This window comes from Hypomesus nipponensis, chromosome 6, assembly GCF_054491055.1.
Source record: "Hypomesus nipponensis isolate SF chromosome 6, ASM5449105v1, whole genome shotgun sequence".
In the NCBI taxonomy this organism is placed as follows: domain Eukaryota; kingdom Metazoa; phylum Chordata; class Actinopteri; order Osmeriformes; family Osmeridae; genus Hypomesus; species Hypomesus nipponensis.
The window spans coordinates 7,894,365-7,919,289 of NC_140366.1; the positions used below are offsets into that span (position 1 = coordinate 7,894,365).

A 24,925-nucleotide genomic window follows, 5' to 3' on the forward strand; every position below is an offset into this window, starting at 1 on the left:
AAGAAGGCAAATCTTTAATATTGATACTATTTACATTCATGCAATATTTTTCAGACTCATTTTTGTACAATATAATACACAACTATGTTCAGGGAGGGGAGTTAACTGTAGTCTAAGCCTTGAAGTGGACCGAAGTGGGAGGTACAGTATGCCTCCAACAATTTAGTAACAGGAAATAAAGGGGTAAAATACATACACACTTCCTTTGTATTTCATTCTTTGAGATTCTCATCAATATTTTGCATTTAAGCATGTCCACAACGTTGTCCCCTACAGATACTGTATCTCCCCAAAAATCCATCAATCACTACAATGAAAGGAAGTCCCTTGCTACGTTGTGAAGTCATCATGAATCAGTATATTTTTTTCATCCAACCACTGAGGATATTAACCTTAGACTACTGAAGTACCACATTTGTATCTGACTTAAGTAATTGACTTGGAGTGTTTATCAAATCAAGTGCCATAGCACTATACCCAAAATAATGATATTGAGATCGATTTATCAATCATTGTACAGGGCCGCATTGACAAACGACCCAATTCATTGTTGAAATGGGGAGCTCCATATCATAAGGATGACTTATAGACTACTCCCTCAAGTTTTACAAATTGTAAAACAAAAAGGTTTTAGTAGGATTTAGACCCAAATTCCCACAACAGTATCTAGATAAAAACCTGACCGACTGTATCAGTTGGCCGTCACGATAGTAGATTCACTGAATTAGATGCGTTAGATACCACTAATTCCAACCATCAGAACCTATAGAGAAGTATTGAAATGAATACAGCTAATTGTAATTCCCAATGTTGGGTTTGGGTGAGCTAACACAATTGACTGGATTGCCATAGATGTTATTGGAATTGGCCCCAATTTGATCAATTCATCAGCTCACACACTTAATGAAAATGTGTTCATTTGGCAGACGCTCTTGTCCAAATCGACGTCTAGGAGGGGGAAGGACCTCTGACCCCATGAGGTAAACCCCATCCCATGATACCAAATGAATCTTTCATAGGCTAATCAAAATAGCATAAATGGGGGGAAAACTGCCAAACACAAACCCTTTGTTGAATCGCATTTGCTGTAGTATGATGCAACCTAACCCTAATCTTAATAAATATGAATTATTTGGAAAACATCTATTTTTCTACTTATAGTGGGTTTACTATACGAAGCCTTTATTAAGCCTTTATAGGTTATGCAAAATGAGACAGTAGCCCGCATTACATTACAATATTTGAACGTAGGCAATGTGGCTATTTCTTGGGATATCTTTTAAGTTCTTATACATGAGACAATAAATTCAATGGGTCAAATTCTAAGAACACATTGGTTGCCTGCTCACTCAGGAGTAGATACTGTTGGCCAATGACGAGGGCAACATCCTGAAACCCTCCGTGCGTATGACAAAGGAAGAAAACGTCTGAAGAAATTGAATTGAGACAAATGTGTTAAACATTTACTAGAGGGATCCTGGCATGTAATGGGCACATAATGATGAATTCATGTGTTTTACTTGATGGGTTTCAATTTACAGTACATTAGACATCAGTCGTGCATTTCAGTTGCTTATTTAATGTAACCCCTGGGGAGAGGTTCACGGTCAAGTAAATGCTGTTAACTGAGTTTTGTGGGCTGGGTGGTAGATATACTAGATTTAAGGAGCTCTTATGAACTCTCAGGAAGTTATGTCATAAAGCGTCATAAAGTATAAACACTGGCAACTGAAACATTGACCTGCGTTGGAAAGCACAAAACAACAACCTTCGTAGATGTACAGAAGGGCATGCTCATTACCAATATTCATATGGAACACATCTTGGGATATCTCTTTTCCTTTCAAATTGCATAGTCGGAGAGCAAACGAATGTCAAAACCCATCAAGAGAACAATTTCAAATGATTTTGGAACTTCATCGATCTTATTTGGTTTATAGACTATGGTTATCCGTCCGTCGCCATTTCCATTGAAGAAATACTCGATCAAAGGGAGTGGATTTATTCCTTTCACTGTCCTGTCCACACTGTTCACTGTCTCTTCTCATTGTTCAGAGGGTCATGGGTAGAATTGGAAATTGAGAAGTGCTAATAAAGACAAATGGAAAAAGTCTTTGCATTCAACAGAAAGTGCATGCGTGTTTTTAATCACCGGCATCTTATGTCTTGCTGCTGTTCACTGAGGGGTCTTCAGGGTTAGGTATAGCCAGACATATTATCTGTCTTCTGGAAGCTGTCACAGTACCCACCAAAGTCCCACTAGATGAGCCTTCTGGTGATGGGTTCCAAGCCCTATTTGTGTGTTGTGGGGTGCTGTGCTGCAAACCTCGGCTAAACACATAATGTATATCAATCCCATGCTTTCCCCCAGCCCATTCTATCAAAATTCCCAACATGGCTGACCCATGACTTGCTAGTGTCGCGCAAGTTCATAATCTCTCATTGACCGTTCGCCCGATATTCTCAACCTCAACATAGGTCGCTTATCATTTCTAGTGGGTCGAGTTGATGCGATCATTCCTGGACATGTGGACTTCCTACACCCCTGTGTTGTTGGTGTCCACCGTCTTCAAGGTGCGTGAGCTCATGGCATACTCCCCTCGGCTCGTACCATTTTCCTCCTTCCTCAAGGGTTTTCTATGACAAGGGTGGAAGAAAGAATCAGATGTTAGTATTTACAGGGTAATGCATGTGACATATTCTGTAAAGTGCTTTTTTAAACCCCCCTTCTTGCAAATTTGAGTCCTAAGATAAACATAGAAACTCACTGGCTTACCTCTAAATCAAGTTTAATAGCTCAAACACCAAGCACCAAAGGGTACAATCCCATACAACATCAACGAAAGACAGTTACTCAGGGATATCTTATCATACTGTAAATGCACTCTGTAAATTACTGCATTGATTTAGTTAGAGTTCTAAATGGAAAATCTCATCAACACTCTCCCCTTGAAAGGTTTACATCTTTGGAAACAGTATAGATGTAAATCTTCAGTCTAACAGCTTTCATTTGTAAATATGAATCAGAATTGCCTGGCTTTGAGAGCGGAGAGCTGGCCTGGCCGTATACAGCAAGTGAGAATCCCCAAAGCGGAGGCTGATTCACTGCAGCCGAGTGTCGTCAAAATGAGTTATCCTCTTCTCGAAATGACTTTCTGCCGCCTTTAATGACACAGTGAGTAAGTGTAGCGTTCCTATTCCTCTAACTCAACTGAACCATCCTGCCTCGTCCCTAATTAGAGATCCAAGATATGTGACCCTTTCAGACAAATAACTCAATTAAAGGTCCCGGCAAGGAGGGCAAGATTCAGCTTGATCAACGGGGCCAATAGGGTCTTTAAGGGCTCTGGGATCAGTCTCTTGGTAACGCCACCTCGGACTATGCTGCAGACTGTGCTGTAACCATCAATATATAGTTAGTCTTCAATATTGGTAAGGTCATACGAACAACTTTGGTATTCCCCTTTAAATTCCAGATACGGTCACGAACGGGGAATGCTGTTTCTCCTTTGTTGTGATAAACACAATTCTGGTCCTTGGGGAAGGGTGGAAGAGACACTTCCTGTGGGGAGGCCATCTGTTGTGAAAAGCAGAGTGTGGAGGCGCCTGGGGCGGGGGGGGGGGGGGGGGGGCTTTCCTACAAAGACACCCCCCTCCCTTGTGTGGTTTACACTGGGCAACATCCTGGCTCTTCTGATTTCCCAAGGGAAAGAGTGAAAGTTAGACAGGTAGAAAGACAGATAGGTGGTGATAGGTAGATATTTAGATTGAGAGAAAAGTTGATAGTTAGATGGACAACATTTTCACCTATGCATGAGAGCCTACAGCAGATACGCAGATACGTTCACAGGAAGATTTCAAGCAGCACAAAGCATTTTGTTGGGTCTCACCTGTGGCTTACCTGCATTTCCTGCCGACCTTTGTCAGGAACATTCGGTTGCAACAATAAAGGTCGAAGGTGAACATACACACCTGTGCCTACCCAGGCCTGATCAGCCTTTGTGATCAGCCACAGGGAACAGAGTTAAGTAAAGAGCTATGTTGATGAGAGAGTGAGTAACTATGCACTGGATTCATTGGTTATCTAAACACCACCACTTACGGCGTTCAATTCTGAGAAACACCATTGGCTGAAAGCCAGGCAGGAAAGCATCGGACACACTCCCAGATCCTGAACCTACAGTCTTCTCAGAGACAGACCATCTAGCCACTCAAGGTGTCACACCCCCAATCCACAAGGTGGATCATTGCAATGAGTCAAACCAGGAGCACCCAGTCTGTCAATGTCATGCTCAGAACCTGACTATATACAGTCGCTGGCAGGAAGAGATCCTCTCCTGCAGTATCTCGCAGCATCCGTGAACCCTTTAAGCACCAAAGTGCAAATCTGACTGAGTGACTGACAACCTTCAGACCCCCCCAAGGTGGGACGGTACCCTGGGTGAGTTCCTGAGTTGCATCCACATAAGCACTGGCACATGGCACTCAAACGCAATGACATTTCAGATCAAGGTCTATACAGACAGAGGCTGAGAGGTCTACGTTTTGAATAGGAGATTGCCAGTTTCAAAGGGAACCGTGTCACGTCACAAAGTTGTGTCGGGATGAGGGGTGAAGTTGTTTTGGACGGCAATAATCTCCTTTGTTTTTGCTTCTGGTTGAGACATATCCATTTTGGCAGCCCGGGGTGAGCTCATCCACCTCCCCTTTCACTGTCGTTGTGGCTCTATGTTATGATTTGCTTTCTTTGCAGGCACACTGCCAGACGCCCGTCCCCTCGATGGACCCCGGGGGCTTACATAATGCGCCAGGAGGAGAGTCCAAAAACTCTCTTTCAGCAGAGTGGCTGTGTCACTCTTACCGTTTTCGCTTGACTCAGCGGACCAAACTCACATGCACGCAGACTGACACGCACACACACCTATTTTCTTCTCCATCCTCTATTCTTGGGAGACTGCGGCACCTGAGTAACTGAGATCCTAGCTAGGATCATCTATAGGAAGTAGATGGACCTCTTTGCCAAGGCCCTTCCTGGGAGACCTTCTCTGAGTAGCTTCCCAAGGAAGTGGAAGCACAGATTTCCTCGCAATCGTAAACAAATCAAACCCCAATATAACATTCATAGGTGCACTTGTCTGCTTACTGTACATAAACATGTTTAAACTACGCAGAACATGTTACTTTGACCCATTAATGGGCATGAGTGCATTTTTGCGCAGTTGATTTTCAAGTGCGTTATTGCCTCAATATCAACAAGCTCTTCTCTTCTTTTGAGGGAAAATTATTGAAGTCACCAAAAAGGTAAATACCTTGTGTGTATCTTTCCCTTAAATACTTTCTTGGACAACAACAATGGTTTATATCAATCAAAGAAGAATCCTTAAAATACATTAAGGAATGACAACTAAATGATGGCAGCACTCTAGGGAAGCATTGCTTTGTGACAGCAACAGCAGGAGTGGAAGGTGTGGGATAACGCTGATGTTATCAACATAATGAACATACGAGGTGGCCTGTCCGTGGCCTGGGATGCTGCACTAATCTTGGGAGCTGCGAGAATAGTCACACAAGTAGGTTTCAGGGACATTAGTCGGGCTTGCATGCAGTATCACAATTTTATACAACAATAAAAAGACAAGATAAGAAAAACTGACCTACTGCTGTTGCGTCCACTTAAGAGGCCATTTATGGACTCATCCTTTACCAGATTTTTATCCCCCATCCTTGCCACAAGCCATCTTGGAATGCTCATTGCTGGGCGAACAGTAACCGCATGACTCATACACAGAAGCATACCACTGGTCGCACCTGTACATCTCTTATCCATTCACAGGCTGTGTGTCTTGGAGTGGAGGGCTTAGAATGGCTTCATCTGGGGACTGGATCGAGCTTTGGAGATGTTTCATTGAGGAGCGGCAGGCCCAAAATAACATAGCTGAGGCCCTCACAGGGATCTCACACTGACACCCCCCTCCTCCCCCCGGCTCAATGGGCCTAGCTCTGGACCTCCATCAATATTAGATGACCCTGTAGTATATGCATATGACAGGTGGCTCCACCACACACTGCAGGTGGATATAAATATTTGAAGTAGAAGAAGAAAAAAAAATCTTTTAGCGAGCCCTCTCACTCTGGAAACTATGTGTACTAGGTTTGCAAGATTGTTTTTGTTAAAACTTATGAAAAGAGTACTTCTGTGGGCGTGGCTATTGTTCTAATATCTCTAGAAAAGCACGTTAGCATGTTACCACTGTGTTAGAGAACTAAGGTGAGAGAAGAGAGTGGGGGGAGATAACAAACTTCAACACCGAATTTAGCCCGAATCTGAACAAGAATACCAATCAAACTAACAACCGGAATGCTAGTTTGTTCACATGCAACCAAACTGCCATAAAGAGTCTTGGATCTCGAGGATGTGGGTCTCGCTGTTGAACTTTGACATCTGCATGACCGTAAGCCACCTAGGAGAGTCAACCCACCACCAACACAACCCGTCATCCCCCTGATCCTCAACCCGTCACCCTCCCGATCCTCAACCCGTTATCACCCTGATCCCCATCCTGTGTCTGCTCTTCACCCACCCTCTCCATTTTCCTCGTGGATGGATTGAGAAGAGACAAGAGAGAACGGTAGAAAAAATGGCTTTAGTCAGTTACCAGCCAAACGGTCATCATGCTGCCAAAATCATCAGAGGTATTTTCAAGCAGGGGTCCCTTTTAGTGGAAGACTTCCATTCACAATGCACTGCCTACAAACGTTTCTCATGCATGTAACGCGCTTTCTACTGTACAAAAGCTGGTCTTTAAATCCAGGGCACATTGACTTCTATACGTTTGTATTTGCTTTTGTTAGGTTTACAAGTGTCCCCTCTCTCCTCCCCTGTTTGTTTGTTACCTTCCTCACCAGACCCCCCCTGGCAGTAACTGGTTTTCACTCTGGGAAAGCCGACGGCTGAGGGAACTGCTGTAGAGGTAGATTTACCTCAGGGGACTCACACTTCATTACAGGTCAATACAAATCATGTAGAAGAGATGCATGCAGTGGACAGCAAGCAGATAGCACATGATAGTTGATCAAACATTCCCCCAAAAACATACACACTTATGGTTACACACGGTTTGCATTTCAACTAGAGCCACAATGCCAACAAAATGTTATTTTGCGTCATTATACGCAAACTATAAACTGGGCAGATTATGAAACTGAGCAGGATATCATATTCTATAATAAGAAGCAGTATCCAAGTTGCATTTACAAAAAAAAATCTAAGCTGAAGGGTATACTTAAATGAAAAACACCAAATGAAACACGTGTCATTTATATTTCATGTGAAATCCCCCAAAGGATACAGAGAAACTACTGTAGCACATCTAGCTGTTCCATTGCTGTGTCTGTAAGAAATGCAATACGGCACGTAGTAAACACAGTGAATGTGGCATCATAGAGAGAGCCGTCATTTACAGGCCAACAACAAGGCAATAGACTGTGTTCACCAGAAGTCTGAGGAATTTCTCAATAACTTTCCACTTGCAAGGTATGCATACAGTATGAATGAAGGCAACTGAGGTAAGAACAGAACTGTACTAAAAACAGTACAAACATCTACTTTCAGTCAGTACAGACCAGCAGAGTGGAGCTATTCTTAGCATATGGTAGACTTTTTGCAGAGAGGGGAAAAGCCAGTGTTTAATCATAAGAAACTGCAGTTTTTTTGTCACACAAAGTTTCTATATTTATACACTGATGAAGCTATAAAAACGATTGAAAATCTATAAACTACTATCTGTGAAAAAAAAGAAATAAAAACTCAAAACTGGTGAAGTGTTCTACTTTGCAGTCTGCTAAAAGCAGAATTGCTATTGCCATGGTTTTTATGCAGAGCTTTTACCGTGCTAATAATAATATTAGTCCTTTAATTGAAAAAATGTATAATAATATTTCTCACATCCGTTCATCAACTTTCACCAACCAATACAGATACCAAAGCACAATAAGGTATAGTACCGTGCTGCAGGTGAGGTAAATTGTTGAAAAAAATACACACAAAATTTGTAGTAAAGCTTAACTTGGAATAGTTTCCCATAGTACATAAGGGTGTGGTATCATAAGAGCACAAGATAGCGACTATTGAACTGATGCTTCTTGGCAGCACCACCCAAACCATTTCTTCTGAAAAGCCATGAGTCTGTAACAAGGCAGGAAACAAAAAAACAAAAAAACTTCAGGATACAACCCCTTTGCGTGTATAAAATATACCATGCGTGGCTGAGAAACTTGTCAAATTAATTCATAAATCATGAATTGGGTCTGGGACTGCAATGGGGCCATGTCAAACCTTTGCCATAAGTGGAATTGCGTTGAAGCTCCCAAGTGGTGCAAGACTGACATACTGCGTTCCTGCCAGGTGATCTTTTCACCCAATTTCCTTCAGGCAATGGAGCAAGAATTACCGTTAGCAAGGCACAATGAGTGTCATCTGCAGTTTTGCACCTAACCTCTCCCAGAGAGCTTGAGGTAGTGGTGATATGCCTCACTTTGAAACATTCACTGAGTTCTCAATGAAGCTATGTCATAATTCCAGCTGTGTTTTTCTCAGGTTTCACACAGGGATACATTCACTATGACATTCATGTAGAATCCCTGACAAAGATTAGATCACTGGATGGTTTAAACATAGTAATTTAGGATTCCTTCTAAGAAGCAACTCTTGCATGATCCTACGCTAATATACTGTATTTGTATTGAGACAAATTGACAGATGTACGGGTACATGTGTAGATGCTATTCCAGCCTGAATCATCACAGGTCCATCAATAATGTCGAATGAGAACATAGTCATCTTAGGGCAGGTTAATCAATTCTCAACTCCAAAGTCCCTGTGGTTTGTTTGCAGACCAAACCACATTATCCCTGACAGAGCCAGAGATGAACGGGCAGCCTGTAGACGGGAAGGGGAAGCCTACCTTTTAATGGCCTTGTAGCAGATAATGACCGTCAGCAGGAGGAAGGCAAAAGAGGCACAGCCCACCGTTCCCAACACCACAATCTCCTTCCACCATGGCTTCACGGGCAGCACCGTGGATGGGGCCACTGCGAAGAACAAGAGGTCAAAGGTCAAGGTCACATGCCAAAGAATGACGAACACACACAGTGGAGACGGTGGATATGTCTGAAGGCGACGGCTCATTCGCGTCACCTTTTGAACCGTTAACCGAGACGTACTCACGTGGGCACTCGCAACGATTTCGGTAGCTGCATTGGAAGCAGAGCTCTGACAAAAGTGTGACAAAAAAAAGGGGACGGTATCACTTGGAGTTGTTGTTCTAACTGCAGTGCCTTGTCACGGCACCCGCATATTGCCCCCATCACAGACCATTCATCCGCCCATCTGTAGGTGGCGCTCTGGATGGTTCCAGGGCCAGCTCAGCAGGCTGGCTACCAGTCCTGCAGGGTTGAAGCCTACAGTGCCACTTTGTAGGCTTTAAGCCTTCTGTGAAACTTTGCATCCGCTTTTTACTATTTCATGGGAATTAGCTATCAAGTCACTGTGCGTTATCGAGCATGGTTTTCGAATGGAACCATAAAAGGCCTCGCTTATCCAGAAGGAGACGGCTCATTCGCAGCTTAATTGCCCAGACAATCATATGGAGAAGCAGCCTGTTCGGCAATCACTAGAACGGTGCCCCAAATGTATGGCAGTAGCTGCTGGCCTCGCTGTGCTATTATGTTCTACAGCTAGAAAGCTGAGTGTGCTGGCTGGTGTTCATACAAAGGACAAAAACGATAAGGACTTTCAATTCTTTTCTATTTCTAAACAAAGTGATCTTATTTTCCAGCCTCCTAAAATAGACTAAAAGTATCAATAAGCAAGACGGTTCTCTCTCATCAGTTTCATTACAATCAGCGAACGGAGGTTCAACATTGCTGTATTTGCGTTCACGATGTGTGCGTGCTCTATCCATGTCTCAAACACAAAATGACATCAAGGATGTATCCACTTGTCCTTGTGTGGCCATATAAATGTTGTATTGACTGGAAGGTATCTAAGATGGATACCGCAGAGTGCTGTGGCTGGGTTAATTGTTTCCGGGAACACTGTGGATCCCCACTCTCAGGATGATAACCATTGCTCTGGACAGAGAAGCCATTCATCTCCATCTCATCCGTGACAGACGATAAGATCCCTCAGATAAACGACAAATGGGGGTTGGAGGAAGATATTTCATTTTGTCTGTGACTAACACACCTGTCGCTCACTTTTGTCACATACACATCTACAGCAGGCTCCCGCACATACGATACACAGATACAAATACATCAAAGAGAATTTTATGTGCCAATAACGGCTCTATACTCAGGAAATGAGGAAACCTTTTTTGCAGTTGCACAATGCCCATTCCATCAGCATGAAGTGTGACCATGGCTTTGTTCCCAGGTGATGGAAACTAAAATACACACACACGTGCCTTCACTCGCACACTCACATAGTTCACTGCACGCTGATGGACTCACTAGCACACAGGCACAACACATAAATGACTGCTTGGCTCTGCATGTGCCCAAATGCATGTTATTTGTAGTGACTTCTCGAGGGTTTACCCATCGGATTCCCAGATCAACAGAGGACTGTTTGACCACTGAGGAGATTTTGCCCCTCTGCCCATGTCCCACCACTCCCATACTGAGTGATCTCCACTGGCTCCCTGATAAGACAGTGATGTCTAATGTCCTGCCCCCTCATGGCTTAGCCCCCTGCTACCTGTGTTTACGTGTTCTTCCCATTACCCTGTATGAGCACTCCATCTGCCTTTAGACCTTTCGGACTCCCTAAGATCAGTCCAGGCATCACCAGAGATAGGCTCTTTTCTTCTGTTGAACTCATTTGTGGAAAAATGTACCCCTAAATGTCGGAAAAGATAATGGCCGGGTTTCCCAGATTCGTTAAGAACGCTCGTAGAACGTTCCAAAGAAGATCTTACCGTTAAGAGCTTCTTAACGAATCTGGGAAATCCGGCCAATAACTTTTCAAAACTCGGATGAAGAATCATGTATTTACTCATTTTACAACGTAATTATTTAATGCCAAAAGTCAAAACAATACAGTATGTATCTGCCCTTCATCCAATTTCAGTGTTGTGCATTTTTGTTGTGTGTCATTTGCTTCAAGTGTCTCCGAAAATTGTATTACGATGATTGGTATTAATATCACATACTGCTATTGATGTTATTCATGTTAATTGAATTAATATATAACATGTGTGTGGAAAGGTTGAGCGAGAGATGTTAGATGGTGACACATGCCCAGCCCTGTCCTCGGCAGACTCCTCCACCTCAGCTACCCTAGCTTCACCCTCAGTCGCCACCAAAACAATATGGCCGCCCGCGGTGTCATGTTGAACTGTGGGACTACAGAGCCGTCTGGCTTGAGTGGACCCGATAATTGGACTGTCACGCAACTCCAGGGGAAGACGTGACCGAGCAAAACACACAGAAGGGAACGTAGGGGAGCGATAGGGAAAGGCTAGCAGCCTCACTGTCAGCAGTCCTATGAACTGGCAATAAACATATATTTTTTTCTACACATACATTTGTATTGGAGGTTTTTTCTATGCAGATGCATCACACTCAGTTTTCCTATTGATTCATTATTTCCTAACACTTTAACAGATGCATTCTGTTTCGTTGAAAAGAAGACTACTCATGTCAAAGGCAACCAGGCAACACTTTACATTAAGACTACATTAACTTCCAAGTAGTAAATACTACTAGGGGACTAGGGGAGTCAGGTGGCTGAGCGGTTAGGGAATCAGGCTAGTAGTAATCGGGCAAGTCCTACATTGTCTTTACTATAGGTAGTGCTATTTCGGTACCTGCTGGTAAATATAACCTTAGTGTAAAGTGTTACCAATTGCTATGCATGAGCTAATGGGTTATCTTTCTTTGCATAGTGTATTGCAACAGGACAGCCACTATTCACACCTGTGATGCAAAAGCAACATGTCTTCATTCTTGCCAGAGACAGAATGTTTACTGGCTGCTGTTGTGTTATTTTGGAGTGTACCCCACAGGACCGATCCTTTTGAGTACGCTCCAGGAAGCCACGGTCTAAACATCATCGAGCATTTCCTGTTCACGCTCTTAAAATGACCCCTTTGAGTCTGATGCAAAACTGCCAGGGAACAGTTTAGCGAGAGAACAAATCAAACCAGACAATACTCCCAGAGTGGAGTTGCACTGTTATTGGCTGGTGTAACATCTCAAAGTGCGAGAAGAAGCAGAAGGAATGTAGTATTTATCATTCATTAGTGACACACACACACATAGGCACAGTGATCAGCCACATAAGCCGGGGGCCAAGACCAGATGATAGGATCATTCCTGGCCAGGGACATGGCGAGGAGAGGAATCTGTCCTGCATGCTTTTAGTTGTGGTTCTTTGGCTGAGGAAGGCCTTGTGAGCACAGGGAGAACATGCAAGCCACACACTAAACAGTGCCTCAAGACGCAATCGAACCCAGGGCCTTGTCGCTGTGAGGCGACAGGGCAAGTCACTGTGCCATGGTACCACCCCCACGTATGCAACCTGTATACAGTATGTGGGTGTGTGGAAGTACTGTATGTGTGTGTGTGTGTGTTTGTCTGCATGTGTGTGTGTGTCCCTCTCCACGTATCGCTACATGAAGTGCAAACATCCTGGTTCTTACACACTGAGTCTCAGCTCCGCTATGAACAGCGAGCTGAGCTCTGGCATGATGCAGTGCATACTCCTCCAGCTCTGACTTAGACAGATCTTCTCTTGTCAAGACAGGAACCAAGTACCTACATACGGTAAAGGCCAACAGCCCCAACTACAGCCAGAAAGCCAGGACTATTAGATTAGGCTATTTTTATACCTGGCCCTGGAAGGTTAATGTAGTTAGGGGCCCCGGCCCAGCTGATTGCACAAGCAGAGAGACTGATAACACACAGCAGGATACAGAATGCAACAACAGTACTCAGACAAGAGGGTTTTTTCTCCACATCGTGTGCAGGGCATCTTGTGTTAAGTGTTGTGATCCTCCTGCTTTAGCTATCGATGATGAACCACAAAGCAAGGTTCCTAGCGAATGCGTTACATTTTTGGAGCGGATTTACTACATTTTGAGAAGTTAGCACAACTCATACGTTTATATTCCAGATTATCTGGATTTGGAGTTACAACCATTTATGAACTTGATATGGCTCCTATAAAAATATTACTGACCTAGGGGAACACTGCTGTTTGACAAATCAGCACACACAATATAAAGCCAACATTACACAATGTAAAGCCAACATTACACAACTAGAGAAATGTCCCTTTGCCAACTGAAGTGGGTTGAATGCAGCCTGTTGGATGGAGTCGATCTGCCCTGGAGGGCTGGAGGGTTGGCGGGAGCTGGACTAGATACGCCCCCAGCGGTGGCACTCGCCCATCCCAGGGCTCCTAGCTCGTCTCTGGCTCCCTGACGGAGGTGACTGATCATTGAGCTGACAGGGCCTGGGTCCTGAATCTGAGTCACAGCCACAGGACTGGGATGATGTTGATGAGGCTATCATCCCTGCAAACAAAGGATGCTTGCTTGACATTACAGTAGGACGTGTTCTCCCTGGGTTCCAGCATAACACTGACTGAATATTCCTTTTCGAGCCAGAATCGGGTCAAACTCATATTTTTTCCCCTCTCTCTAAGTTCAGTGAGTCGCATCAAACTGTGATTTCTATGGTATTTTTATATGTATGAAATGTCTCTATGATTCTTCAGTGTTTTTTTACTCAGGGATTGGCAAGCTACTGCATGGAGCAGCGAGCTAGTTCTCAGGTTCGAGTTTAATCATCAAAGGCACGTGACAATTATTCCCAATGAAACGCTTTCTTCCTCCTTCGTGGATCATTAATGCGGAGACAGATCGTTAGCGAAAAAGCGAGAAACCTTTGTCAAAAAACGTGACTGTGGTTCCCACATATGGAAGCAAGGGGGCTCTGGTCTTGTGGGTGGCTCCTCCACGCTCTCTCCAGCGTGCAGCGGAGCAAAGGCCAAAGACAGCGCTGGCGGCGTTGCAGCCTACCTCCCCCAGCCTCACAAACCTTCTTAGTCATCACACGAAGGAACAGAGATGCCGAAACTAGACTCATCATTTCAAAGTCGCCCATCAATGGTATATGGGATTAGGAAGCCACTTTTTCGCTCGAGCATTTCGCCCATTTAGGAAGCAGGCTACAGGCGGGAGGTCTCTCTGTAGTCCATGGGCAGCTGTATCCACTCAAATGAAGCGAACGCTTGAAAAGACCTGACATTCAAATCATTCAGTGCATGTACAACTACCACATTCATTTATATGGAGCTTTTATTACAAAGTGCTTCTTACAAACTATGAGCAAGGAATTCCAAATTAAAGAAGCAGTGAATAGCCAGGCATGTAATGTATGTATTCTGCTCTTGAATGAGTATTTGCCAACCGTCAGTGGAGTGATAGAATATGCAGATCTCTCCTATGAACTTGCTTGTAGATCATGTTAAAAGTGTAATGATTCTTGGGCAGAGCTTTCTGAAAGCATAACCATGACTCCCTGGTGAATTTCATTGTATGTGTGAGAAAAATAAATGTTTGAACCCACCATAAGCAACAATGCTTTGAACTGTCAACTCCATTTTGTATGGCTTCTCTTCAACCTGATAGATGGCTGTTTGTTGAAATGGTATAGAAAAAAAGGAACAGGAAAAGGCTTCGCTCAGGTGTGACTGGGCGTCTGACTGGTGCAGCAGGAAATATATAGACTGTTTGCTCAGTCAAATCCCTGGCTCACCTCTTAAATCCTGCTTTAATTAAAGTGATAGTGCTGGAAAGGGGCCAGTCCAATGCACTGCTTACTAAAGAGATTCACCCTGCTGTGTGGCAGTGGACCATAAGGAAGTTGCCCTCTGGACGCTTATCTAACTTCTTATTTCACAAAAGTCTCTGGGCACAGGTAGACTCACACGTTCATTATGTATTTCAAGATTCTAACAGTTGGAGTGGGCTGAGTCGGTTGAATCTAATGAAGACAATGTTATGGAGAGACAGGGACCTGGAAAACATTCGGGCATCTCCTAACTTGTCCTTCCCTTCAGAAGACAGGCTGGGCATGCTGACATGAATGGAAAGTCAGTTCAAAGCTATCTTGGAGAAACGCTTGAACCAGCTTTTCACTAGCTACTATTAACATACCAGGACTGTACAGAAAGGGAATGGGGTTTTCAAGTGGTAGCTTACTTTCTTCTTAAAGTGCACAGTACGTTGCTCACCATTTCCGCCATCATGGACAAACTCCACACAGTCTAGTTACAAGGGTTCTGCTGTCAGCCCCTGAGGAGATCTGGTATATTCTCTATGCGTGTTTATTCATCCCTGTCTTGTCTTCGACAGACACTCTTTTGATCCCAAATAAGCACGTTTACAGTTGAGTCACTTGATACAGACAAACACCATGTCCCTGCCAAAGGACGGACTTGTCCGAGTTCATGGGCGGCCTGGTGTCTTCAGCCTTTTAGGGGGATTGAGAAAAGGGGAAACCTTTATAGGTGTCACGCCAAGTGTGGACGGATAGCAGGGCCACCGTTAGACTAAGTGAAATAATGAGTATGACATGCTACAAAAATGAACTAAATGGCCCCGACATTGGGGGGAAAGGGGGAGATATGGGTATTAAATGATCAAAAAATAACAAATAGAACAAGTAAGAAAGGAATAGAGATGGAAGAATTGACAAAAAGAAAATAACTTATGATATCAGGCAGCCTTCACTGACACTTCGAGGCATACAGTTTATAGTTAGCAGTCCTCCTACACACTTTGAAACATGTAATTACATGTAATTATCAACAAACAGTTTAAATTAATTGATATTGTTTGTTGGTCATTTAATGAGTCATACATCTCGTAATAATCCTCAATCATCTAAAGTTTGTTATAAACGATTATGAATTTGTTCATTTCCTTGGATACCTTCCACCTGACTTGATAGTAGAGGACTGTGTACAGCATTTCATCATTGCCACATTGAGTTATACTTTATTTTGAGGGACCCCTATTGATGGTCTATAAACCCTCAACTAATTTCAACATTACAAATCACAAACTGATCTATACTATACTCTACAGTATATTTCAAACCCTAACCTTAACCAGTTGATGCATGTAAAGAGAGAGGTAGCTAATACTACTACTTAATACATATAGTCATTTAGCAGACGCTCTTATCCAGAGCGACTTACAGTAAGTACAGGGACATTCCCCCCAAGGAAAGTAGAGTGAAGTGCCTTGCCCAAGGACACAACGTCATTTTGCATGGCTGGATATCGAACCAGCAACGTTTGGATTACTAGCCCAATTCCATAACCGCTCAGCCACCTGACTCCCTGCGTGTTTGAATCTGTGTTTGTTATGATGTCAGGTTAGTATGAATGATCATCTTGTTCACATTTGACAAACACCCTTTTCCCCAGTTGAAACCGACAGTGGAATACACAACATGGTTCCCCTTGTGGCCTACACTGTGTCAAACCTATATTCATAACTGATCTAAAAGTTGTACTGCTTCTGTGGTTACACTGGAACCCTTTCAAATGAATATGACCATATGACAGTAATCAGTGCGGAGAGATGATCAATTATACAGTCATCGTTTGAAACACAAGTAGGATGTTGCATTCTGCATAAGCAACTTAAGGCAAAGTGCCATCACTAGCATTGCAGTTGCTCATTTGTGACATGTTTTGCCTTTACTCCGAGGGACAGCTCACAGAAGATAATGAGTCGGCCGTATCTTAAGAGACACTAACAATATAGCAGATACTAACGAAAACCAGCAACAGCGCTGCCAAGCCAGAAACGGCTGTACTCTCCAGGGCTTCTTATGCATTTATGTAAGCAGGCACGACAGAGATTACACCTTGCCAGTAGTGGTACTGCTGACAGATATTGGCGCTCGTGTGTGCGCACAGCACATCCATCCCACATAAGCGAACCACTTTGGGGTCGTGGGCCGTACGTCAACACACAGCAAGGATTGGGATCAAGCCACGTGGGTTCCAGTCACTTCATTTGAAACTCCTCCACCGCAAACAGTGTCTGAGTTGCGTATTGCGTAACGGCATCGCTGCAGCCTTTTTAGTGTGGTGTTAGCGTGCAATGTTATCTCCCCTCGCTAATGCAAGACAATTTTCCACTTCTGTATTTTTCTAGTTTCCACTTAGCTGCAGGTATGGGATCGTTGTCCTTTATGCGCACCGCTGAATAATTCAGCAGGGAAAAATGATAGGAAGGAGGGTGATATTCATCAATCGGTTACAGTAAAGCAATGAAAACGGATAAGATAACTATCTGCATCCGGCACTCAAACAACTCATGCATGTTTAGAATTGATTTTCCGTCCGGACAGCCAGGGACGGCAGCACCTGACTGATTTGGAGAAGAAACAGCTGCGCCATATTAGATGTAGGAGAAAACTCTTCACACCCTCAACCCCCACCCCGAAAGAGGAAAAGAGAAAAAAAGAAAAGAAATAGCAGCTTGTTGGCATACAAGGCAAATTCTGCTTTAGCCATAAGTAATTACTTCCTACACGAGAAGAGTGCCTAATCGTTCTTGACATGGTCGGAATTTGCATAAACAGGCGTATGAACACTTGCAAAGCCCAAACAGCCTTCCGGACATACAAAAAGGCTACACACATACACACACCATCCCTCCTCTGTCACCCTCTCAGTGACAGAACATAAACACATACAGCACACTGCCTAGACACAAAAACATCACACTTAAACATTCTCTCTTACTATCACTTGCACATGTTTGTATGTACACAAAATACACAGACACACAGTGTCTCTCCTCCCTAACCTTGACTGACAGAGTAGAGAGGAAAGACGACAGGCCTTCGTGGGAGTGGGCTGACACGTAAAGAAGAGCACTTGTCATATCAAAGCAATGTGCGTCACACCGGTACTTATACACGCATCTCAAGTCTCATCATTCCTCAAACGGGGCCAAAGGGGATGGATTTCAAGGTACTGGTGGGTTTTAGACTAATTGAAAAGAAGCGAGAGTTGAAGGGTGACTATGTATTTCAAACACTTAATGCCAAACAATTCTTAATTTGGTCCTGTACAACAAATGCTCAAAGAAAAGATTGGCTAAATATAAATGGCTTACATGTTGTTCAAAGACCAGACTTTTATTTTGAAAGGTGAGAAAGATACATTTGTGATCCATGTGCTTTGACTTAAATCTGTGCTTTTTTGGGATACAAATACCAACGTTTATTGAAGGTGTCTAAATATATACTGAGCTATAAATATATTTCCTTTGAAATGGGTAACTTAATATTCCCACTGTGGAACACAACTGATTAAGCACATACTTTAGTGGATATCATTTCACCACCAGGTTAAAACAAACCCAGATCGGTATCTATATTTTGGTGACCACTTTTATGGATATTTACATAAAACACATCTGTCTGTGACAAATGGCATAAGGACTTTCAGTAGTCTTGAATACAATACCCTCTGGCAATAAAACAGAACAAAAGCCTTTTTACAGACTGTCTGCATTGAGCAAAAAATGACCAGTCTGCTAGAGGTTTGAACTAGGATCTGTCTTAGTATCTACTGTCTATTTTCAGGCTTGTGGCGCTGGTAACACAACAATAACAGGCCTCCGCGCTTCTATGATCTAACTACGCCTATGCCATACAATGGAAGTTGCTGCCTCACTGCTCCCACTTAGATCTGAAGGGGTGGGGGGTGGGGGGTGGGGGGGGAATAGTGGGATATGAGGTGGCCGCCACGCGTAGACGCGCTCTCGTTTATTTGAGTGGAGAACTCTGGTGAGGTTTCTGTGGTCACCCAAGGGGATGCACTCATTCCTCAGCCGGGAGAGCTAGACCGCGTGCATGACAAAGCACATTCCCTCGGAGCAAGCAGGCCGCACTGTACTGTACTGGAAGTCACATTGGATGTTAAAATGTGCTGTAGCCTGCACCAAACTTCAGTTTTAATCCTCCATTTTTGGAGGATGGCTGTAGGATTGAATACAGTCAGGGCTAAGTAGCTCTGGTCGCTCACAGTTAAAATCCTTTCTTTTTTAAGCCCTTCCTTTTTTCTAGTGCTTTCCTCATTTTCTCATTATGCCAGCACAGGGACATTCAAAGGTGCTCCTTGCCATCGCCTAACCGGTATTTCCAAAAATGAGCTTTTCATTTTCTTACTTTGCCAAATAATGCTTACTGGTTGTTTATCAAAAGCTCAAGGGGTTTCTTTGATTTCTTATAATAGCCGAACAATGGATTTTGGTGTTTCAAAACCCATTGACACTGTATGACTATGTTTAGCATGTGTTCTACTCCTCTCTCTCACCAACCGTCTCTTGAGGAGGGGATCCCTCTCTGAATTGCTCCTCCCAAGGTTTCTTCCATTTTTTTCTCCCGTTGGGAATTTTTCTCTGAGTTTTTCCTTTTCTTTCTTGAAGGTTTAGGTTGGTTGAGGGGTAGTTCTATGGGCATATGTAAAGCCCTCTGTGACATGCTTGCGTGTAAAAAGACTATACAAATACATTTGATTTGATTTGAATTGACTTACTGTTTGTGTGTTTTGTCTCCTGCTAGATCTTCTATCTATCACATATTGTAGTGTCTATCACCCAACCTTATTAATAACTGCATAGCTACAGTCACACTGGTAGCATTTTACCATTTCAGTGTGGTCATACTGCATGAATTGGCACTACAGTAGTTTCCCAACACAAAAACTATCCATTAACAAATAGATGCATAGAAATACATGACAATGTGAATTTGCAGCATTTCTGCAAAGTTTAAACCGAACAGAACTACAAAGTGGGCTGAACAACAAGTGACTCTGAGTGAGGAGACAGCATGAGTCTAAAAGAGGACGTCCATTTAAATAAAGAATCTTCCTGTCGGTCTAGCCATCAGTGGCATGTCATATATTGGCTGTATATTTCTCAAGGTTTAAACAACAGCTTCGAATGAGCTAACTTCAGAAAGCATTAGGGCAAATTGATCTCGGTAGCTTTACCAGGCTATATTCCAAGGACATTTTCTTGATCTATAGTGTCTTAGGCCAAAAGACAGGCTAGAGACATGACCCGGCTAGACATTGACATATTTCAAATCTAAACCTCTTGTAATAAACTGGATGGAGCTGTGTGTCAACGCTAACAGCCACCTACTTTATGGCTGGGGTCACAACTCAAACCTGGGGCCGAGGTGGCCAGTTTCAGAACCAATGAGCTGATTTGCTCAGCTGTCATCAGCCAATGACAAACCTCTTTAGCTCTAGAAGTGTTTCTTTGGAGTTCACTGTTACTCGTTGTCTCTGACCGCGTCATGTATCCCCACCAGGACACCACATCCCAGGCTTCACTCCCTCCCTGGCAGCCTTCCTAGCCGCGTCATCAAACGCAAGTATCGTAGCACGTATGGATCAACCCATATCTTCAAAACTCATGTGCACAGTCAGGTCGATGCATATGAAATATCCCTGCTGTAGAAGACATTTGCATAACCGCCTGTGGCTGGAATGATCCAAACGTGGGCCTTTAAGGCATCCTGTGGTGCGATTGCTTATCCATTTTGCCTGGGCTAAGGAAATGCTGATTTAGGTGGAAGTGACGAGAGAGGGAGCTCACTGCTACAGCTCACTATATATTCTCTGTGACTATTCTGGAATGTATTAAGTAGTGAACTGAGTAAGGCGGGAAGTAGGTGAGACAGAAGATATTTAAGTGGTTCCAAACTTTTTTAAACATAATTAACTAAATTAACTAAATTAAAGAACAACACTTCTTGTTTATGCCAGCATTAGTCAAGGTCATCATCCAATTATCCTTCGAAATTGGGGATTGTGGTGTACTGTTCGTTAACACACTTGCCACACGACATCCTGAGAAATATCTCAAAACACTATGAGAAGATAGTCCATCACTTTCTCATCCACCTCCACCAGCACTGTATCTACAAAACACAGGGCAGAAACGTGGCAGTGTTGGAGGTGCAGCACCCATTAACGGGGCATAGGAGAGGCCAAGGGAGGATAGAAGCCAGACCCTGAGATGAGCAGAGCTACTACAAGTCAAAAGATGGCCACTTTTGGAGTGTCGTTATCCGACACAATATTCTGGTTTTACAAAGTTATTGTGTACAAAGTCAGACAGTTTGAAATGGGTTGGATTAGAGTCAGAGCAGACACTTCAAGATATCAGCCACGTGAATCAGAATCATATAGCAACGGTCAGTAACTTCCAGCTACTAACCATCTGGGAATGATTACTAAGTCAAATAAGAAATAATGGCAATGTAACTACATAGCTACTGTATATGTACTGTTACATATACAGTAGCTATGTACAACATAATTGTTATATAGGAAGTGCTTAGTAATTAAATGGCATGAAGCATTAGCTTTATGTCATTACGAAGGCGTGAGAAGCACAGTATGGGGCAGGGTTGTAAGGGGTTAGTGGATGTCGTGAAGGGGCAGTTGAAGGTTGGGTTACCGCAGCAAGATCAACATTAACATCCACTATAACATACCCCTGGAAGGCCACATATCAAGTTTCACTTGTGCAATAACTTGTACTGCCAAACTGTAATTAAGTACACAGCTGTTCCTACATAACTACAGTGGTGTAACTGTAGGTAGTAGGTACTGATGCTTAGTGACATTGTTAATGTAACCCTAATGTAAAGTGTTACTGAAAAACCTATCAAGCAAAAGTGAAATCTACATGGGATATGAATCCTATGAAAACACTTTACAGCCTACTAGGTGGGTCACTTACAATGTGTCAATAATACACCGACCACGTTCGCAACATGTAACACTTAAGAAGACTTTCCAGGAAGAGAGGATATCTAAACGGCCATACTCACCAGTGACGACCAGCAGTCTGGGAGGAAGTGGAGGCGGGGGCGGCGGCGGCAGGGGAGGGTACGGTCTACACTGGCACGCCAGCTGGCAGCTCTCGCCCACCCTCTCCGTGACGGCCCGCGCGCACGACCTTTGGAGCTCTCCCTGAGTGAACTACAGAGGACAGAGACAGGTGGGACGGAGCAGGAGAGAGAGGCAGAAAGAGAGGGACAGAGAGAGAGAGGGACAGAGAGAGAGAGAGAGACGAGAGAGGGACGAGAGAGGGACAGAGAGAGAGGGACAGAGAGAGAGAGGGACAGAGAGAGAGAGGGACAGAGAGAGAGGGGGACAGAGAGAGAGGGGGACAGAGAGAGAGAGGGACAGAGAGAGAGGGACAGAGAGAGGGACAGAAAGAGAGAGGGACAGACAGAGAGGGACAGGGAGAGAGAGGGACAGAGAGAGAGAGGGACAGAGAGAAAGGGACAGAGAGAGAGAGGGACAGAGAGAGAGAGGGACAGAGAGAGAGGGGGACAGAGAGAGAGGGGGACAGAGAGAGAGAGGGACAGAGAGAGAGGGACGGAAAGAGAGAGGGACGGAAAGAGAGAGGGACAGACAGAGAGGGACAGAGAGAGAGAGGGACAGAGAGAGAGAGGGACAGAGAGAGAGGGACAGAGAGAGAGGGACAGAGAGAGAAGCAGAAAGAGAGGGACAGAGAGAGACAGGCAGAAAGAGAGGGACAGAGAGAGAGGGACAGAGAGAGAGAGGGACAGAGAGAGAGAGGCAGAAAGAGAGGGACAGAGAGAGAGAGGTGGTGGTGGGGGTGGGAGGGGGGGGGGGGATTGGGCGTTAGAGGCAATCAGGTAAGACGACTGCGACCTACCCCAACCCCCGGCACTGGTTCTTGATGTGGACCAAAAAGACAAGTACAAACATGCTCTGGTCTTCGTTTGGGTTGAGCTTGGACGACGCTGAACTTTTGCGACACCAGGACAGCGGAAGGGACCTCCACGCGCACCAGGCCCGTTGAAAACCGAGCCCGTCGTACGGTACTTATTTGGGCTTGTTCAAGATGGGAGAGAGCGTAGATGGGGAGGAGGGCTTCAAACTGGCTGAAGGCGTTTCATGAGTATCCAGCGAGGACGCAGTGGGAGATCCAGCCCTCGGCTGCAGCTGTGTGTCCCGCTTCCAGGCCCAGATGAGGCCCCCCTCCCGCTACGCCGCACCTGAACCCGGAGCCTCCCACATTCTGTGGTTGTGCTGTCATGCGGACACGCGCGCCCTCCGTCCCACTCGCGCGCACGTGCACACACTCGGAACGTGCATGGCACAAACTCCCTTTTGACTGAAGTGGACAAAAACGCGTGACACACATGAGACGCGCAGGAACTCAGACACGTGTGTACACGTAGACAAAACCCACAGACACACACCACACACAGACACACACTCAAACACACACACACACAGACTCTGTGTCTCTTTCCACACTCATGGTGGAGAGGAGTTTCCCACCCACTTCCGAGGAGGGTGAGAGAGAGAGGGAAAACAGGACTCGCAGCTGGTGAGAGAGGGATGCCCACCCACAACTCAGTCCCCTCAGGATGAACTCTGACCCTGCCTCCCCCATGGGTGAGCCTGGTGGGCAACCTTGTGGAACAAAGAGCTTGGGGCCTCTACATGGAGTTGTGGTGGGTAGAACGAGCTAGCTGGGACACCACGAGCTGAAGCTCCCCTGCCCACGCCTGCAAAGTCCTAGCACTCTCACACAACATGAGCACACTCCACTATTCCAAACCAGACCACCATCACCATTCAAGCCTTCCCCCGCATCACGATAGTCATGACTGCAAAGGATGTCTGTGCATTTGTGCATTGTCTCCTTTGCTCGCTTGCAAATTCAGTCAAGTTCCCACAGACAGTTTTGCTCCTCAAAATGAATGTCCATGCACCCAAATCAACCTATTGTAAACATTCTAAAGTCTGACTTTAGACTTTCACTAATACACAAATAACTTTGTGCAGAGTACCTTAAACAACACTGTACTGACAATTCATTATACTGAACTGGATGATTATGGTAACAAGGTGTGTGTGTGTATGTGTAGGGAAGGGTGTGTGTGGGGGGGTATCTGTCTCTCTGTCACTGACAAGCATGCACTCAGCCTTCAAGGCTAGACACACACGCATAGGCAATATACATTTTATACCAAGACAGATAAATTGGCATAACCATAAATTATTCACATGAATTAGGTCAAGACACTCAAATCCATAGGTAGACGGTTAACATAAACAGCATAACTTGTCTCTGGGATGACTATTACCACGAATGTAAAAATAATCTCTCTATTTTCATACGCTTACAGATTTCGATTTGGCGCATAACAAATGATTAGGAAGAACAGTGGTTATATAATCGTCTACCCACCTGAAATAAAAGTAAAAATGATGTTAGAAAGCAGTGTCCCAACATAAAAGGCGAAAACCCCAAAGTAAGCGGCAATATCCCTCGGACCAGCATTACTCCTTGTTCTTCTCACAGCCCTCGTGTCACGGAAACAAGTGTGGGACGCACGATCGTGGTTTGTTTAAATAAAAAACTTAATCCAATCTTCCAGGTTTGACCGCAAAGTCTCTGTCGGGCGTTTCCGAAAAGGAAATCTGGTACATTGTTGTCCAGTTTTCAAAATTGGTAGTAGTAGCATGAGAGAGCTTGAAACAACATTCCCTCGGCATACGTACGCCCTGGTTCATTATAATACTTTAAAGTTGAGACCACCGGTCGGGATCTACATCTGTTCAAGTCCAAAGTTCTTCGGTTTCAGTGGTTTGTCTAATTTAGGTGAATGTCGCTTATTTAGAGTCATCCCTTGGCTAGCATCAGTGAATGCGCGACAAAAGTTGGAGGTCCTGATCATTAACGCACGCCACGTATCTCAAATTTGCATTTCAATGAATATTTCGTTACAGTATAAAGTGACGTTGCTCCTCAGT

At 44.3% G+C, this 24,925-nt stretch overlaps 1 protein-coding gene across 1 annotated transcript; it reads right to left on the minus strand.

The window, feature by feature from the left end:
* On the minus strand, positions 1-24,794 carry prima1 (proline rich membrane anchor 1). Its single transcript, XM_084700180.1, has 4 exons — positions 24,360-24,794; positions 21,955-22,105; positions 8,964-9,090; positions 1-2,637 (listed from the first exon to the last, which is right to left on the minus strand). Exons 1-4 carry the CDS (start codon positions 24,450-24,452, stop codon positions 2,538-2,540), a joined length of 471 nt encoding a protein of 156 aa, XP_084556306.1. The 5' UTR covers positions 24,453-24,794; the 3' UTR covers positions 1-2,537.
* Positions 24,795-24,925: the final 131 nt, after the last annotated feature.